General features: G+C 45.1%; 1 protein-coding gene across 3 annotated transcripts in view; it reads right to left on the bottom strand.

Annotated features, from left to right (window-relative positions):
• Positions 1-20567, bottom strand: part of CAMSAP1 (calmodulin regulated spectrin associated protein 1) — a 96389-nt gene that overhangs the window by 31493 nt on the left and 44329 nt on the right. For 2 of the 3 annotated variants that reach the window (XM_030818159.1, XM_030818158.1), the window contains 3 exons: positions 20077-20218; positions 7938-8077; positions 7753-7849 (listed from right to left, as the gene is read on the bottom strand). In XM_030818159.1, coding sequence (XP_030674019.1) covers positions 7753-7849; positions 7938-8077; positions 20077-20218 — 379 coding nt within the window. The remainder of the gene's footprint in view (positions 1-7752; positions 7850-7937; positions 8078-20076; positions 20219-20567) is intronic. The other variant, XM_030818160.1, reaches the window with a different exon arrangement.

The raw sequence follows: 20567 nt of genomic DNA on the forward strand, positions 1-20567 counted from the left end.
AAGTAGGTCCCTGACCCCCGTGCCTCCTGACTGGGAGACACCTCCTAGCAGGGGTCAACAGACACCTCATAAAGGAGAGCTCCGGTTGACATCCGGAGGGTGCCCTTCTGGGACAAAGCTTCCAGAAGAAGGAACAGGCAGCAATTTTTGCTGTTCTGCAACCTCTGCTGGTGATATCCAGGCAAACAGGGTTTGGGGTGGACCTCCAGCAAACTCCAGCAGACCTGCAGCAGAGGGACCTGGCTTTTAGAAGGAAAACTAACAAACAGAAAGGAACAACATCAACATCAACAAAAAGGACGTCCACACAAAAACCCCATCCAAAGGTCACCAACATCAAAAACCAAAGGCAGATAAATCCACGAAGATGAGGAATAACCAGTGTAAAAAGGCTGAAAATTCCAAAAACCAGAATGCCTCCTCTCCTCCAAAGCATCACAACTCCTTGCCAGTAAGGGAACAAAGCTGGACGAAGAATGTGTTTGACAAATTGACAGAAGTAGGCTTCAGAAGGTGGGTAATAACAAATTCCTCTGAGCTAAAGGACCATGTTCTAACTTAATGCAAGGAAGCTAAGAACCCTGAAAAAAGGTTAGAGGAATTGCTAACTAGAATAACCAGTTTAGAGAAGAACACAAATGACCTGACGGAGCTGAAAAACACAGCACAAGAACTTCATGAAATATACACAAGTATCAATAGCCGAATCGATCAAGCGGAAGAAAAGATATCAGAGACTGAAGATGAACTTAATGAAATAAGGCATGAAGACAAGATTAGAGAAAAAAAGAATGAAAAGGAACAAACAAAGCCTCCGAGAAATATGGGACTATGTGAAAAGACCAAACCTACGTTTGACTGATGTACCTGAAAGTGATGGGGAGAATGGAACCAAGTTGAAAAACAAACTTCAGGATATTATCCAGGAGAACTTCCCCAACCTAGCAAGACAGGCCAACATTCAAATTCAGGAAATACGGAGAACACCACAGATACTCCACGAGAAGAGCCACCCCAAGACACAATCGTCAGATTTACCAAGGTTGAAACGAAGGAAAAAATGTTAAGTGCAGCCAGAGAGAAAGGTCAGGTTACCCACAAAGGGAAGCCCATCAAACTAACAGCAAATCTCTCTGCAGATACCCTGAAAGCCAGAAGAGAGTGAGGGCCAATATTCCAACATTCTTAAAGAAAAGAATTTTCAATCCAGAATTTCATATCCAGCCAAACTAAGCTTCATAAGCGAAGGACAAATAAAATCCTTTACAGACAAGCAAATGTTGAGAGATTTTGTCACCACCAGGCCTTACAAGAGCTCCTGAAGGAAGCACTAAACATGGAAAGGAAAAACCGGTACCAGCCACTGCAAAAAGATACCAAATTGTAAAGACCATCAACACCATCTATGAAGAAACTGCATAAACTAACGGGCAAAATAACCAGCTAGCATCATAATGACAGGATCAAATTCACACATAACAATATTAACCTTAAATGTAAATGGGCTAAATGCCCCCAGTTAAAAGACACAGACTGGGCCGGGTGTGGTGGCTTGCACCTGTAATCCCAGCACCTTGGAAGGCCGTGGCAGGTGAATTACCTGAGGTCGGGAGTTTGAGACCAGCCTGACCAACATGGAGAAACCCCATCTCTACTAAAAATACAAAATTAGCCGGGTGTGGTGGCGCAGGCCTGTAATCCCAGCTACTCGGGAAGCTGAGGCAGGAGAATCACTTGAACCCGGGAGGCGGAGGCTACAGTGAGCCAAGACCACGCCACTGCACTCCAGCCTGGGCAACAAGAGCAAAACTCCATCTCAAAATAAACAAATAAATAAAAAGACGGACTGCAAATTGGATAAAGAGTCAAGACCCATCAGTGTGCTGTATTCAGGAAACCCATCTCATGTACAAAGACACACACAGACTCAAAATAAAGGGATGGAGGAATATTTACCAAGCAAATGGAAAGCAAAAAAGAGGCAGGGGGTGCAATCCTAGCCTCTGATAAAACAGACTTTAAACCAACAAAGATCAAAAAAGACAAAGAAAGGCATTACATAATGGTAAAGGGATCAATGCAATAAGAAAAGCTGGCTGGGCGCGGTGGCTCATGCCTGTAATCCCAGCACTTTGGGAGGCCGAGACAGGTGGATCACAAGGTCAGGAGATCGAGACCATCCTGGCTAACATGGTGAAACCCCGTCTCTACTAAAAAACACAAAAAAAAATTGGCCGGGTGTGGTGGCGGGCACCTGTAGTCCCAGCTACTCGGGAGGCTGAGGCAGGACAATGGCGTGAACCTGGGAGGCGGAGCTTGCAGTGAGCCAAGATCGCGGTGCCACTGCTCTCCAGCCTGGGCAGCAGAGCAAGACTCCGCCTCAAGAAAAAAAAAAAAAAAAAAGAGCTAACTATCCTAAATATATATGCACCCAATAGAGGAGCACCCAGATTCATAAAGCAAGCTCTTAGAGACCTACAAAGAGACTTAGACTGCCAGACAATAATAGTGGGAGACTTTAACACCCCACTGTCAATATTAGACAGATGGAGACAGAAAATTAACAACAATATTCAGGACTTGAATTCAGCTCTGGACCAAGCAGACCTAATAGACATCAACAGAACTCTCCATCCCAAATCAACAGAATATACATTCTTCTCAGCACCACGTAGCACTTATTCTAAAATTGACCACATAATTGGAAGTAAAACACTCCTCAGCAAATGCCAAAGAACGGAAATCATAACAAACAGTCTCTCAGACCACAGTGCAATCAAATTAGACCTCAGGATGAAGAAACTCACTCAAAACCGCACAACTACATGGAAACTGAACAACCTGCTCCTGAATGACTACTGGGTAAATTACAAAATTAAGGCAGAAATAAAGAAGTTCTTTGAAACAAACGGGAACAAAGAGATAACATACCAGAATCTCTGGGACACAGCTCAAGCAGTGTTTAGAGGGAAATTTACAGCACTAAATGCCCATATCAGAAAGCTGGAAAGATCTGAAATCGATGCTCAAGAACCAGAGAAGCAAGAGTAAAGAAATTCAAAAGCTAACAGAAGACAAGAAATAACTAGGATCAGAGCAGAATTGAAGGAGATAAAGACATGAAAAACCCTTCAAAAAAAGCAATGAATCCAGGAGCTGGTTTTTTGAAACGATTAACAAACTAGACTGCTAGCCACACTAATAAAGAAGAAAAGAGAGAAGAATCAAATAGACACAATAAAAAATGATAAAGGGGATATCATCATTGATCCCACAGAAATACAAACTACCATCAGAGAATACTATAAACAACTCAGTGCAAATAAACTAGAAAATCTAGAAGAAACAGACAAATTCCAGGACACACATACCCTCCCAAGACTAAACCAGGAAAAAGTCAAATCCCTGAATAGACCAATAACAAGTTCTGAAATTAGGGCAGTAATTAACAGCCTCCCAACCGAAAAAAGCCCAGGAACAGACGGATTCACAGCCGAATTCTACCAGAGGTACAAAGAGGAGCTGGTACCATTCCTTCTGAAACTATTCCAAATAATAGAAAAAGAGGGACTCCTCCCTACCTCATTTTATGAGGCCAGCATCATCCTGATACCAAAACCCAGCAGAGACACAACAAAAAACATTTCAGGCCAGTATCCTTGATGAACATCAATGTGAAAATCCTCAATAAAATACTGGCAAACTGAATCCAGCAGCACATCAAAAAGCTTATCCACCACGATCAAGTCAGCTTCATCCCTGGGATGCAAGGCTGGTTCAACATACGCAAATCAATAAATGTAATCCATCACATAAACACAGCCAATGACAAAAAACCACATGATTATCTCAATAGATTCAGAAAAGGCCTTTGATAAAATTCAACACCCCTTCATACTAAAAACTCTCAATAAACTAGGTATTGATGGAACGTATCTCAAAATAATAAGAGCTATTTATGACAAACCGACAGCCAATATCATACTGAATGGGCAAAAGCTGGAAGTATTCCTGTTGAAAACCGGTACAAGACAAGGATGCCCTCTCTCACCACTCCTATTCAACATAGTATTGGAAGTTCTGGCCAGGGCAATCAGGCAAGAGAAAGAAATAAAGGGTATTCAAATAGGAAGACAGGAAGTCGAATTGTGTCTGTTTGCAGATGACATGATCGTATATTTAGAAAACCCCATTGTCTCAACCCAAAATCTTCTTAAGCTGATAAGCAACTTCAGCAAGTCTCAGGATACAAAATCAATGTGCAAAAATCACAAGCATTCCTATACACCAATAACAGATGAACAGAGAGCCAAATCATGAGTGAACTCTCATTCACAACTGCTACAAAGAAAATAAAATACCTAGGAATCCAACTTACAAGGGATATGAAGGACCTCTTCAAGGAGAACTACAAACCACTGCTCAAGGAAATAAGAGAGGAAACAAACAAATGGAAAAATATTCCATGCTCATGGATAGGAAGAATCAATATTGTGAAAATGGCCATACTTCCCAAAGTAATTTATAGATTCAATGCTATCCCCATCAAGCTACCACTGACTTTCTTCACAAAATTTAAAAAAACTACTTTAAATTTCATATGGAACCAAAAAAGACACCTCATAGCCAAGACAACCTAAGCAAAAAAAAAAAAAAAAAAAAAAAAAAAACCAAGCTGGAGGCATCATGCTACCTGACTTCAAACTATACTACAAGGCTATAGTAATCAAAACAGCATGGTACTGGTACCAAAACAGATATATAGACCAATGGAACAGAACAGAGGCCTCAGAAATAATGCCACACACCTACAACCATCTGATCTTTGACAAATCTGACAAAAACAAGCAACGGGGAAAGGATTCCCTATTTAATAAATAGCACTGGGAAAACTGGCTAGCCATATGCGGAAACCTGAAACTGGATCCCTTCCTTACACCTTGTATAAAAATTAACTCAAGATGGATTAAAGACTTAATTAAACATAAGACCTAAAACCATAAAAAACCTAGAAGAAAACCTAGGCAATACCATTCAGGACACAGGCATGGGCAAAGACTTCAAGACTAAAAGAGCAAAAGCAATGGCAACAAAAGCCAAAATTGACAAATGGATTTAATTAAAATAAAGAGCTTCTGCACAGCAAAAGAAACTATCATCAGAGTGAACAGGCAACCTACAGAATGGGAGAAAATTTCTGCAATCTATCCAACTGACAAAGGGCTAATATCCAGAATCTACAAGGAACTTAAAACAAATTTCCCAAAAAAAAAAAAAAAAATCAAAAAGTGGGCAAAGGATTTGAATAGACACACTTCTCAAAAGAAGACATTTATGCAGCCAACAAACATGAGAAAAAGCTCATATCACTGGTCATTAGAGAAATGAAAATCAAAACCACAATGAGATACCATCTCACACCAGTTAGAATGACGATCATTAAAGTCAGGAAACAACAGGTGCTGGAGAGGATGTGGAGAAATAGGAACACTTTTACACTGTTGGTGGGAGTGTAAATTAGTTCAACCATTGTGGAAGACAGTGTGGCGATTCCTCAAGGATCTATAAACTGAAATACCATTTGACCCAGCAATCCCATTACTGGGTATATACCCAAAAGATTATAAATCATCCTACTATAGGCCGGGCACAGTGGCTCACAACTGTAATCCCAGCACTTTGGGAGGCTGAGGTGGGTGGATCATGAGGTCAAGAGATCGAGACCATCCTGGCTAACACAGTGAAACCCCGTCTCTACTAAAAAAAAACAAAAAAAAAAAAACAAAAAAATTAGCTGGGCATGGTGGCGGGCACCTGTAGTCCCAGCTACTCGGGAGGCTGAGGCAGGAGAATGGTGTGAACCTGGGAGGTGGAGCTTGCAGTGAGCTGAGACTGTGCCACTGCACTCCAGCCTGGGCGGCAGAGTGAGACTCCGTCTCAAAAAAAATAATAAAATAAAAAAAAATAAATCATCCTACTATAAAGACACATGCACACGTATGTTTACTGCAGCACTATCCACAATGGCAAAGACTTGGAACTAACCTAAAAGCCCATCTGGATAAAGAAAATGTGGTACATATACACCACAGAATACTATGCAGCCATAAAAAAAAAAGGATGAGTTCATGTCCTTTGCAGGGACTTGGATGAAGCTGGAAACCATCATTCTCAGCAAACTAACACAGGAACAGAAAACCAAACACTGCATGTTCTTACTCGTAAGTGGGAGTTGAACAATGAGAACACACAGACACAGGGAGTGGAACATCACACACCGGGGCCTGCTGGGGGGTGGGAGGGCTAGGAGAGGGAGAGCATTAGGAAAAATACCTAATGTAGATGATGGGTTGATGACTGCAGCAAACCGCCATGGCACGTGTATACCTATGTAACAAACCTGCAGGTTCTGCACAAGTATCCCAGAACAGGGAAGGGGAGGGGAGTGGGGGGAAGGGGGCAGGAAAGAGGAAGGGGAGGGGGAGGGGGAGGGGGAGGGGGAGAAGAAGTGAAGGGAAGGGAAGCCAGAAAGGACTGGGCAGTGGAGAGGGTGCTGCAGTCATGAAGGCATCAAACAAGGAAAGCCTATTCTACCTTAAATGAAAGAAGAATAGAAACGAATCTGAAAACAAGAGTTAGCAATAGCCTTGACTTAGGGCTAACCTCAATTAAAATGAAGGAAGCAAGTTTAACAGCACCACAGTGTTTCTGGCTATAAGATGGAGTAGTTACCACAGAAGAAGAGTTGGGAAGGAAAGTAAGTCCAGGGATGAAAAATTAGTTCAAGGTCATCCATGAGGAAGTGAGGTGACTTAAGAACATTCTAACAGCAAGGTAACCCAGTTCTAAGCTTTTTGTCTTTACTCTTTCTTATGGTAAAATAGTGCATGCACACACAGAGAGACAGAGAGAGAAACTGCATAAAACATACATAGAGCTTAATAAATAATTATAAAGCAAAATCCAGGTAACCACCACTCGGGTCCAGAAGACAAAGTCACCAGTCTGCCAGGAGCACCCAACGTGCCCAGTGAACCACTGCCTTTTACCCCCCAACACACACACACGCACACGCATGCACACACACACACATGCACACACATACACACCCCCTGGAAAACACAGTGGAGCTCTGCCTGCTCTCCAGCCTGTCCATGTGATTCTGTGCCTTCATTATCAGGAGAATCTTCCTTGTAGCTGCTCATGGCTGTGGCTCACACACGCCCAGTGCTGCACAGCATCTTGTGGCATGGACACAGAACACTGCACCCCTCTGACTGCAGAGGCACATCTGGGAGCTTCTTTTTAGCTGTTATGAGCAGAGCTGCTCTGAGCATCCTTTCCCTGTGTCCTGATGCACAAGCACCAAGTTTCCCTGAGGATACACCACAGGAATGGGCTTGCTGAGCCAAAGGGCAGGCAACCCACAGGACTGGGTAACACTGAAAGTTTCGGAGGCTGCTCCAAGTAAAACAGTGACTCCAAGTAACACTCTTGCCAGCAGTGGTGAAAGGTGCACTCTCAGACACTACCCCACACCTGGTCCAAATAGTTCATCAAAATCACTTAGCCTTTCCCCACACTCTCACGCCCGTCCCTGGGATTCTGACTCCACAGGGCAAGGCAACTGTACAGAGCTCTTCCAAGAACTCTGCTGTGCGAGAACCATGGAACCACTGGAGAGTGCTTTCTGATACTCTATCGAGGCTCTCAAGGAAACCACTGCCAACCTGGGGAATGTCTGTCACTCACCGTCTTTCAGCTCCTGAACATCCCTGGGCTGAACAAAATCTGGCTTGACATTCTCGAACCACCAAAAAAGCTCCGCAATAAAAACCATAACATTCGGCTAAAAGACAAAAACAAAAAACCAAAGTATGATAAGCAGTTTATTCACACATGGTTTTAAAACTGCATGCCAAATAATTCATTATTACCTTTAACACTAAGGGCGCATACAGCATATCTTCCAAGGTGAGATAAAAACATTTATTAAGATATTCATTGGAGAATTCTCTCAGAAGCCGAATATTATACAGGCTGTCGGCCATCGACGTTACCTCCTTTAAGCATATATCTAATAGACAAAAAGAAAATCACAATTTATTGTAAAGGTATTCTGCTTCAAGAGAAAGAGAGAGACAAGCATTCTAAACTGAAAACCATTTTACATAAAGGTAGTAATGAAGGTAATGACATTGAGAGATGTAGAGAGTATAGGATGTACAAGTAACACTAAGTATAAAAAGAAAACACTCAAGACAACTCCAGGAACCTCTCAAGTCTGAATTTGATGGTGAACATCCAGAAAGCATAACAGAAATCACTCAGATCTCAAGAGCGGGCTTCCAAAACAAACAGCAACAATCACCTTTCACTTTACAGCAGAGCCCTGCTGCATGTAGTGAGTAAATGTTGAGCCGAGTTTCTTTTGCCCATCAGAAACCCTCTGCACAAGGTTTCCGTGCTTGTAAAGGGCAGGGGGAAGGGAAATGAATAAAACGTAAAGCATCAGGCTCATCCACGCCCACTCAGTGATAACACAGGAATGTGACTAATCACAAAGATCAAGTGATAATGCATAGACCAAGTCTCCTTCCATGAAGAGGTGGAGACTGGTGGCTATAGCATCTGCAGGGCAACTTTCCACTGCACACGACTTTGCAGACCCTCCACGGAGGAAGCACCAGTATGGGCAACAAGTCACAGGACCAAAGAGCAGGCTCCTCCCCAGTCTAGGCACCCTGGTGTGGAGTGGGGGCGGCCCTCAGACAAAGAGCCCTGCAGAGAACACGGTGCAGCTCAGGACTCCGTGAGAACTGACTTGACTTTATTTTGCTTGTAAATATACACATAGTGAAAAAAGAGAATTTCAGAAATAACTTTTTACATAAATTTTATTTCTAAGGAAAAAACCATTTTCGAGGGTTTAGAGGTACGTACAAACTGGAGCCACAGCATCCAGAGTCGTTCATGAATTGTCCTCCAGTCACCTAAGCAGCATTCATTCTCAAAAGAAACCTTTAAAGCTGAGGAACTGCGCACACTTACACTGCTAAGGATGTTTCCTTTTGTACAGTTCTGACCATCAAATGTTAACATCTTATGGGCTTCAGATGTTTTTGTTTGTTTTTTTTGTTTTTTTTGTTTTTTTTTACAAATAAAACAGCCGAAGTCATCTCCATCTCCAAAGGGAACCCTTCCCACTCCTCCTGAGTATTCTACACACTGCATCCACAAGTAACACAAACAGTGTTGTCTCAGCCTTGAGAAACTTACATTCATGGTATCAAGCTATGCCTCATTTTAGCAGCCAGTTTTCCCCCAAAACTCAGTATGATGTTTCCAAACAGATCTATGTTGATATGGAGAGATTTCTGTCACTCATCTTGATCGCTATGTGGTCCTCCACGATTTCTCACAATTATGACAAGTGCTGCCATCACAAAGCTTGCGTGTGCTGTCTATGCGTGTACAGACGGGTGTTGCCCAGGCATACTCTGAGAGGGGACTCGCTGGGCCACGAGCTAGGCACGCCCTCCTGTGTCACCTGGCAATGCCCTTCTGCCTGGTTGTGCCTAGCTCGTCCCACCCACGGCACTCCAGAGCTTGCTCCTTCCCACCTGCACCGCAGCATTACCGACCTGTCCATGTCTGCCAGGCGGAGGGGTGTGAACACCACCTTCTCAAAGAGCATGCCTCTGATGACTGGTGTGGTTTTACTTTTTCATGGTTACTGGCCATGAAGGGTCCTATCCTGTGGACCCTGTCCATATCTGCCTTGGGCTGTGCATCTTTTTCTTACCGATTCTAGAATTCTTTCTGGACTGTGGTTACAAAAGGACTGGATGACAGTCCTTCATCAGGTCACGTGTGCTGCAAATATTTTCAATGGGTACAGTTTATCGTTTCATTTTGTTTATGATGTGCTTTTGTCACAGGAAAGTTTTACATTTTAATATGGTTACATTTAACAATCTTTTCTATTTGTGCTTTTTATAATTTTGGCAATCCATCTCTACACGAACATCATAAAAGTATTTTCCTTTATCTTCTCAAAATTCTTAAATTTTACTTTTCAGGTTTGCATCTTTACTCGGAGGAAGGGGTATTTCTGGCCCAGGTGGGGTGGGGTTTTACGGCACTTTCCCATAGAGATGTCAATGCCGCCATGTTCTTGACCAGCCAGTGCGGCTCCCTCGGTGAGGCCACCGCAAAGGCACCAAATTCCCTGCAAAGCAGCTCTTTTCTCGGTTCTACATGTGGTTTATTCATCTGGTCCATGTGACTGTCCCGGAACCAAAACCACACTGTTTTTGGTAATGCAAAGTTAAGCAAAATTTGGTATTTGTAGGGCACATACCCCACACATTCCTACTCTTCAAAACTACTCAGCTAAAATCTGGGACAATTTAAGCAACAAAATACATAATGAAAGTAATGAATTATGACCTATTGAATAAAGTAAGATCCATGAGGTCATCCAGATATAAACAAACACATGAATAAAGAAGCACGCAAGTGGGGCAAACGCTGACAAGATGGGAAGATGCACTGAAGCTGGAAGCCATCCACGGGTGGAGAGACCAGCAGGTGAGAGTCTGATGAGAAACGTGGTATTCACAGTCCAAAGCCTCGCCCCACAAATTACTAATGCATTCTAAAGCAAAAACAGCAAGCTTAGAAGTGGGGAAGGCCAGCACATGCCACCTGCACCAAGAGGTGAAGCTGGAGTCACCAACACGGAGATGTCCCAGTACCTTGCCCCTGAGGTGACACGCTGGGAGGACACACTGCAAGGAAACTCCAGAAAAAACACACCAAGGGCCACTACTCACAACCTTACTCTTCGAAAACATCAAGAGTCAAGACAGGTAAAGGCTGGAAATGACTCCAGATGAAGGGAAACTATGAGGGGACGCTAGGCCAAGCAGGTGCTCCTGGGTAGCTGAGCGAGTCTGGACCAGGCTGGGGATCTGTGTGCCAACGTTAGCTTTCCCAACTTTTGCTGTGTTACTCTCAAATGGTTGAAAGAGACACAGAAATAACACAATCCAAGAGAATTTCTGCATTGCCTTGTTAATATCTGTGAAGACAAAAGTATTTACTGGACTGGCGGCAAGTTTACAGAACAATCTGGAGAAATCACAAGTTTTAATACTGACTGGGGATCTAAGAACACTTGTTTCAGTCTTCTCCCAAGAGAAATAGAAAAGCATATGGATTTTCTTCGCCTCTTTTCTGCTGCACTTACTCCCAAATGCCTCCCAGTTCTCACATGACAAGAGAATGCTCATAGGGAGTGGGCACTGCAGTGCAGGGCAGGGGCACAGGGCAGCCCTGGCTACGGCTCCCGCTACCTTCCTCCTGCCAGGCTCAGAGAACCCGCTCCATCAGGACACGAAGGCGCCGCTGCTCCTGGGCCTTCACTGGAACTGCACCTGCCACAGGTGGGGTCAACAGCCTATGAGGTCCAATCGAGTCCCTATGAGGCCCAGAGCCACCATCAGAAGGGGGCAGTGACTGCCCACAGTGATTCCCTGCTCCTACTGAGATGACCATAGAGAATCTGTTCAATTTGTGCTAAAATTTTGCATAGGATTTTCAATCTATACTAACACGGAAAGCCAGCCTAGAATTTCCTCTCATAGCCTACTCAGTGTCAGGGAATAATCCCCTCTTTTGGGCCACTCCATCTTTTCCTATTATCTGGGACACTTGACATAACACAGGAGCTGACAATCCCTTGAGAGTCTGGTGAAATGCCCCAGGAAGAAGTTGGTCCCTGTGGATGTATTTGTTGACTCCTGAGTCCGTTTCCTTTGTAGTTATGGGTCTATTTAGACTGCCCACCACTTTTGGCTTCAAAGAAGATTGCCCATTTTGTCTAACATTTCAAACACATATGGCACACAAATATTCTCAGTATTTTTATTTTAGTAGCTGCTATACCTGAATTCTTGATCAATCTTTCCAGATTATCTATTTTATTAATTCTTTAAAACAATAAGCTTTTAGTTTTACATATTCTCTAGAACTTTGGAATTTTTCTACTTTATCCACTTTTTGCTGTTAAATTTGCCAAAACTTTTTTTTTTTTTTGAGAGCAGGTCTCACTCTGTCATCTGGAGTGCAGTGGCACAATCACAGCTCACTGTGGCCTCAGCCTCCTGAGCTCAAGTGATCCTCCTGTCTCAGCCTCCTGAGTATCTGGGACTACAGGTGCACGTCACCAGGCCAAGCTAACTTTTTAATTTTTGGGGTCTCATTAGGTTGCCCAGGCTGGTCTTGAACTCCTGGGCTCAAATGATCCCCCCACCTCAGCCTCCCAAAGTGCTAGAATTACAGGCATGAGCTACCACACCCAGCAAATTTGCCAATTTTTGTTAACTTTTATTTTAGGTTTGGGAGGGTACACGTGAAGGCTTGTTACACAGGTAACCTCATGTCACAGGGGTTTGTTGTACAAATTATTTCATCACCCAGAAATTAAGTCCAGTACCCAACAGTTATCTTTTCTGCTCCTCTCCCTCCTCCCACCCTCCACCCTCAAGGAGACCCCAGTGTCTGTGTTTCCTTCTTTGCGTTCTTAAGTTCTTATCATTTAGCTCCCACTTTTTTTTTTTTTTTGAGATGGAGCTTCACTCTGTCACCCAGACTGGAGTGGAGCAGTGTGATCTCAGCTCACTGCAACCGCCACCTCCCGGGTTCAAGCAATTTTCCTGCCTCAGCCTCCCGAGTAGCTGAGACTACAGGCATGCACCACCACCCCCGGCTAATTTTTGTATTTTTAGTAGAGACGGATTTCACCATGTTGGCCAGGCTAGTCTCTTATTCCTGACCTCTGGTGATCCACCCACCTTGGCCTCCCAAAGGGCTGGGATTACAGGCGTGAGCCACTGCACCCGGCCTTAGCTCCCACTTGTTAAGTGAAAACATGCAGTATTTGGTTTTCTGTTCCTCTGTTAGTTTGCGAAGGATAATGGCTTCCAGCTCCATCCACATTCCTGCAAAAGACATGATCTCATTCTTTTCTATTGCTGCATGCCAAAATTTTAAAATTTTTATTTTACTTTTAAGAAGCTGGCTGGGCTCACGCCTGTAATCCCAGCACTTTTAGAGGCCAAGGCGGGCAGATCACCTGAGGTCAGGAGTTCGAGACCAGCCTGGCCAACATGGTGAAACTCAATCTCTACAAAAAATACTGAAAAATTGGCCAGGTGTGATGGTGCGTAACTGTAGTTCCAGCTACTTGGGAGGCTGAGACACAAGAATTGCTTGAATCCAGGTGGTGGCAGAGGTTGCAGTGAGCAGAGATTGGGCCACTGCACTCCAGCCTGGGCAACCAAGGGAGACTTCATCTCAATTTAAAAAAAAAAAAGAAAAAGGCCAGGCGCAGTGGCTCACGCCTGTAATCCCAGCACTTTGGGAGGCCAAGGTGGGCAGATCACGAGGTCAGGAGATCAAGACCATCCTGGCTAACATGGTGAAACCCTGTCTCTACTAAAAATACAAAAAATTAGCCGGGCGTGGTGGCGGGTGCCTGTGGTCCCAGCTACTCGGGAGGCTGAGGCAGGAGAATGGCGTGAACCTGGGAGGCGGAGCTTGCAGTGAGCCGAGATCGCACCACTGCACTCCAGCATAGGCGACAGAGTGAGACTCCGTCTCAAAAAAAAAAAAAAAAAAAAAAAGCCAAACTATTTGTTTTGAAAAGCTTAAGAGAAATAGGTCTCTGCCTATATTAGTCCATTTTCACACTGCTGATAAAGACACACCTGAGACTGGGCAATTTACAAAAGAAAGTGGTTTATTGGACTTACAGCTCCACATGGCTGGGGAGGCCTCACCATCATGGCAGAAGATGAAAAGCACGTGTCACATGGCGGCAGCAAGAGAGAGAATGAGCACCAAGCGAAATGGGTTTCCCCTTATTAAACCATCAGATCTCGTGAGATTTATTCACTACCACGAGAAACAGTATGGGGGAAACTACCCTGTGATTCAATTATCTCCCACCGGGTCCCTCCCACAGCACATGGGAATTATGGGAGTACAATTCAAGAAGAGATTTGGGTGGGGACACAGAGCCAAACCTTATCACTGCCCATTCCACTCCTTCTGCCTGTGGCCTTGGTAAGAGAACACGCAGCCCCATCCCCTACCCTATCACTAAGAGGCTACAGCCCACTGTCACAGCAGACAAGCACAGTGCAGGCGGTCCTGTGTGTGCCTCCCCAGCCTCTCTCCCCAGTGGCCACACAGCAGGATGTATGATTAAACCCAGACTGAGTCTCTGTACACCATAACTATGTAACCATCTTCCACAGATGGGCTACACAGTATCTCTACTTACACTCCTTGCACAACTCTTCATTTTTCCTGGATTTAATACTTGGTTATTCACCTATTCAGTTATTCACCTATGTTATTGCCTCTGAGCCGGACAGGCCAACTGCCTCCTCCTGGTCTGTGCCTTTGTCCCACGTTCCTGGCCCATCCATGGGAAGGCTGGCACTGTGGATTTCAGCCTGAGCCTCCCTCCACCTCCTCTTCAGGATGGTGTGCGTGGGCACGCTCCCCAGCACTGGGAAGGCACCTCCCAGTCATCCTCCTTCCAGGACTGTGGCTGAGGAATCTGGTGTCACTGGAGCTGCCTGCCTTGTGTGTAACCTGCTTGGTCTCTCCACAGTTATTTGGGATCTCCTCTTTCCCTGGGGTTCCGGAGCTCATCATGGTATGCTTTGCTATGGCCCTTCTTCAGGAATCCTGCTGGCCACCCAGTGGGTCCTTCCTACTTGCCACTCATGTCCTTGGGACATTTTTCTACATTTTGTGTTGACTAAGTTCTTTTCTCCTATTTTCTCTTCTCTTTCTTCGTAGACTGATCCTGATTTTTCTATCTTTTTTCCCTTATTTCCCATCTCTTTGCTTTTCTGGTTCTACTTTCTGGGAGATTTCTTCAACTCTGTCCTCTAGCAGTTCAGTGGCTCTCCCATCTTAGCAACCAAATATTTCCTTCCCAAGAACTGGTTTTTGGCGGCTCTTTAGAATTTGCCAGAGAATTCTAAACAAGCTGTAGCACTCCAACGGCTGTTCTGAGTCTGATGATTCTGTATATACTTATGTGCCACTATCTTGCAGACATCGTTTCCTAGAGTCCTGTTGTTGGTTCTGAGGTCCAAACCCTCTCACCTCTAACATTTTCTCCTGCTCACCTGCACCATCTCTGTTGATTTGGGTTCTCATTCAGGTCAGTGGCTTTCCTCAAATGTCAGGAATCTTTGGCTGCCGCTCCTAGTAAGGAGTGAGTCACTGTGAGTCTTTTTCCTGAGGCCGATTTCTGCAGAGAAGAATCCTTCCCTGTGTTGCATGTGGGGCAGGTCTTCATCATGGAGTCAAGCAAGAGAGACGGTGGCTTCTGGGGCAGGGTGCACCAGGAAGAGAACCAGTCTCACCTTCGGGTATGAAGAATTTTACACAAAAGCCATGATTTCAGTGTCACCTCATCCCTACCTGCACCTGGGGTCTGAGGCCAGAGCCTATCTGGCTCAGTTCTCCTGAAGTGTCCCGCATCTACTCAGGGCATGTGAGGAGAAAGGCATCAGAAGCAAAGCGAACTTGAGCTCTCATTGCTGGAGACCAGCTTTCAAGGAATCCACCCTCTGGGGACCAACTTTCAAGGAATCCACCCCCAGGCACTGCTGTCCACCAGCATCCTTGTTGCTCCATTCTGCTGTCCAGGGTCCTATAGGATGAGCCTCTTTGCTTCCCCAGCTTGACACCCACCCCTCCTCCACTTTGCTCTTTTTTTTTGTTTTTTTTTAAATTACTTCTCCATTAGAGGACTTGTTCAGAGTCCAGATATATCCTAGTTTCATCCAAAATGGAATCTGTAATTCAGTTCCTTATTCCCCTTGCTTGGGAGTGACTTCGGACTAACAGAAATGGATAGAAAACTGCCCTTCATTTCTCCTTCCTTCAATTTTTTTGGGGTTTACTTCTATGTTCTTTTTCTAATAACAAATACCTACTCAACACCAACTGGCCCCAGACACTATTTCAGATGACTGGGATACATCAGTGAGCAAAACAGGTAAAACCCTGCCCCTGCTGAGCTCACATTAGCAAGTCCCACTACTCTTTCCCCGATGATCCATGAAATATTTAAATGCCTTCTCTGGCTTCCAGGCACTCAATCTTTAAGATTTTAGAATAACTGTGCATTTGTCAGGGTTCTCCAGACAGACAGAACCAGTAGGACATACGAGAGGGGATTTAATCAGAGAAATTTGCTCATATAATCACAAAGACAGAGAAATCCCACGACAGGTCATCTGCACGCTAGTGCATCAGAGGTGGCAGCATGCCTGGGTCCAAGTCTGGAAGCCTCAGAGCCAGCAAAGCTGATGGTGCAGCCCCCAGTCCAAGGCCAAAGGCCTAAAATCCCCCAGGAAGCCATGGTGCAAGTCCCATAGTCTAAAACCCAAAAAACCTGGAGTCTGATGTCCAAGGACAGCGAGAGAAGGTGCCCCACACGGTAAGGGAGAGAGAGCAGAGAGGGAGAGTCCCCCTCTTCTGCCCACACTGAAGGCAGGTCTTCCTTTCTCAAGCCACTGACTCACACCCATCTCCCCTGGAAACACCCAGAAACAATGCTTCACCAGTCACCCAGGCATCTCTCAATCCAGTCAAATTCACACCTGAAATGAACCATCATTAATTCACAGGCAGGAGAAGAGGCTGCATCTTCTAGTTGGTGAGTTCTCACTTTACTGTACTATGGAGAATGTACTGATTCTTTGGGATCTTCTGCAGTCTGACCTGTGGCCTTAATTGACTGCACGTTCTATAAAGGCTCCCATGTTTGTCTTTACTGTCTGTAAGTGAGCAGATTCCACAGTGGCTGGTGCACTGGATGAAGCCTGAAGTCCTCTATGGACTTACTAAATTATCTGCTTTATCAATCAGTTTCTGTTACATAAGTCAGCAATGTGGCTCTGTCCATTTCTCCTTGTAACTCTGCCATTTTGTTTGTTTGTTTGAGACGGAGTCTCGCTCTGTCACCCAGGCTGGAGTGCAGTGGCACGATCTCGGATCACTGCAAGCTCCGCCTCCTGGGTTCACACCATTCTCCTGCCTCAGCCTCCCGAGTAGCTGAGACTACAGGTGCCCGCCAACACGTCCGGCTAATTTTTTGTGTTTTTAGTAGAGACGGGGTTTCACCATGTTGGCCAGGATGGTCTCAATCTCCTGACCTGGTGATCTACCCACCTCAGCCTCCCAAAGTGCTGCGATTACAGGGGTGAGCCACCGCACCTGGCCATAACTCTGCCATTTTTTAAAATCCATTTTGATGTTCTGCTCTTACATATAATGAGCTTCAGTACAGTCACACCTTCCTGTAAACTGTTCACATGATCATAATTGGCAATGACCCTGTATCCTTAGCAATTCACTCTGTCTTAAGATCCCCAACAGACATACAGGGCAGGCTGCACACAATGAAGGAAAAGTCAAATTTACGAACTAGAAAGTAGACTTCAGAAAGCATCCAGGGCCAGGTGTGGTGGCTCATGTATGGAATCCCAGCACTTTGGGAGGCCAAGGCAAGCAGATTGCTTGAACCCAGGAGTTCGAAACCAGCCCAGGCAACATAGCAAAACCCTATCTCCACACACACACACCACACACCACACACACACACACACACACACAAATACAAAAGTTAGCCAGGCATGGTCGTATGTGCCTGTAGTCCCAACTACTCAGGAGGTTGAGGTGGGATAATTACCTAAGCCTGAGAAGTCAAGAGAAGTCAAGGCTGCAGTGAACCATGATCAGAGTGAGACCTTGTCTCCATAAAAAATAAATAAATAAAATAAAAAGCATCCAGAACTCAACAGGGAGAATATAAGAGATGAACACATAAAAGAAGGTCCCATGGCCAGGCGCAGTGGCTCACACCTGTAATCCCAGCACTCTGGGAGGCCAAGGCAGGTGGATCACCTGAGGTCAGGAGTTCGAGACCGGCCTGGCCAACATGGTGAAACCCCATCTCTACTAAAAATACAAAAATTAGCTGGGTGCGGTGTCAGATGCCTGTAATCCCAGCTACTCGGGAGACTGAGGTGGGAGAATCGCTTGAACCTGGTTAGCAGAGGTTGCAGTGAGCCGAGATCATGCAGTTGCATTCCAGCCTGGGTGACAGAGCAAGACTCTGTCTCCAAAAAAAAAAAAAAAAAAAAAAAAAAAGCGTGCCAAGACAAGACCTGGAGGATGAAGAAAATCGCAGTACAGCTGAAGACCCCGACCCCTCCCCCATCTTCTTTAAGGTGTCTAGTTCTCTTTTTAATGTCCTTCATCATTTTAAATATCCTGTTATCTTTCACCCATGTCTTGGTGCCAAATCAGCTGCAGTTCCTGCTTTCCCTGCGTAGTTTCTGATTTTTCAAAGAGTTCGTCTTCCAGTAGGGGTTCTCCTCAGTGGGCAGCCAGCATGCCCTGGCTCATGGAAACGTCCCTGCACAGCCAAGCTGTGCTTTCTCCCTGCCAGGGTCCATGAGCTTCACTAGTCCTAGACTACTTGTTGCACTAACATTCAACTGGTATTCCCACGCCACATGGGTGAACACATCTCAACCTCCCTCTGATCCACCGTGTACCCAAGAGCTGCATTTCCTCCTTAAAGAGCTTCTCCTCCACATCCCCAGAGCCCAGGGCATCTGTCAGGCCTCCTCAGTTCACTCCTGGGCAGTAGATGGAGTTTTCTAGTCGTCTTCCCAAAAGGCCCCAGTCACAGCTCCTGACAGCACATAGGCCCAGGGCCAAACGAACATGGAGACCCAGGCCCAAGGGGCCCCAGGGCACCTACCTGTCCTCCACTCATGAGTTTTCACTCAATGACAGAGACCGTCTCCTGGTACCTGAGGCTCTCTCCTTCTTCCTTTTTTTTTCAAGATAGAGTCTCGCTCTGTTGCCCAGGCTGGAATTCTGTGGTGCAATCTCGGCTCACCGCAATGTCTGCCTCCCAGGCTCAGACAATTCTCCTGTCTCAGCCTCCCAAGTAGCTGGGACTACAGGCATGCGCCACCATGCCTGGCTAGTTTTTAGTAGAGACAGGGTTTCGCCATGTTGATCAGGCTGGTGTCTAACTCCTAACCTCAGGTGATCCACCGCCTCGGCCTCCCAAAGTGCTGGGATTACAGGCATGAGCCACCATGTCCAGCCTCTTCCTTTAAGTGCAGCTATATATTTGTGAAACTATTTTGTCTAAAAAACTATATTTTCTAGCATTTTTACGCTCAGTAGGAACAAGATCAATGTCAGCTCAATCCACCCAGCGCCTGAAGTCTGACACAAATGTTTCCATATTAGTTTGGGGGGCACCTCTTGGCCTTGTATCTGCCTACTTCAGAATGAATGGTCCTTAGCAAAACCTAAATCAGAATTCATGCTCCCCCGGCCCCTGTCCAGACACCCACTGTTGTGCTGGTGACAGTCATTCACTTTCTCTCTCCTCATTGTTAGGGTGTAAACACCTGGAGGGAGATACGCTGTCATCGGAATGTCCCCAACACCAAGCGTGTGGCAGTTGTTCATAAATGGTTCATAAACAGATTCAATTTTGCATTAATTTTCCCATCCTCAAACTAAGTTCTAAGTGATTTAAATCAATTGAGGAAGGATTTACAAAAGCTACCCATTCTGAGACATAGGTAAAGTCACAAATACTTTCACACATTACTCAAATACTTTCAAGTACAATTTCTCTCTCCCTCTCCACCACCCCCTGCTCACCCCGCCCCGGGCTAAGGTGATCCTCTCACCTTAGCCTCCCGAGTAGCTGGGACCACAGGCGTGCGCCACCACACCTGGCTAATTTCAAAGTGCAGTTTTGTCATGAGATAAAATGCAGGTTAAGTATGAGCACATCACCCCCCAATTTTTTCATCTATAGGCTAACATCCCAATTTACATTAAGGATTCCATTTTCTCTCTCTTTTTTTTTTTTATATGTGGATTAATGTACACTATAATTTTCTTTTAAGCCTTTTCAGGGAAGCATTCTCCACTCACCATCCAGTTTCATCTGCTCTGGGCAATAATAGTGAATCACAGCTAAGAGAGCAGCACCATCACTGCCGTCTCTCATCAAATCCTCCAACAACGGGAAGTAGGGTGACTGCCTAGCAGAAAGGTGCTCTCGTCGATAGCGGACCTGCAGTTGATAAAAGGAAAACGGTCTCTGCATGTGATGTCTCTTCACTACCATATATGTTACAGGCACACTGTTAGACCGAGAATTAACATAACGCCTAATAGACAACATGGAGAACAATTGCAATCATCTAGAAAAAGTTAGAAACGTCTGGATTACGTACTTTGCCTGGAACATATATGTCAAGATCCAAGGAGCTGGGCTTCATGGCTACACTGGGTAACAGCAACTACTTGCTAGCAATACCAGAGCCAGTCTACTCTAAACTGACCTGGAAGCAGAGGCTGCCACTAGTGCAGGCACACACGGGAAAGGAGACAGAACACACACCTACACTACCGAAAGCCGA

This window comes from Nomascus leucogenys, chromosome 8, assembly GCF_006542625.1.
Source record: "Nomascus leucogenys isolate Asia chromosome 8, Asia_NLE_v1, whole genome shotgun sequence".
NCBI classification, from domain to species: Eukaryota; Metazoa; Chordata; class Mammalia; order Primates; family Hylobatidae; genus Nomascus; species Nomascus leucogenys.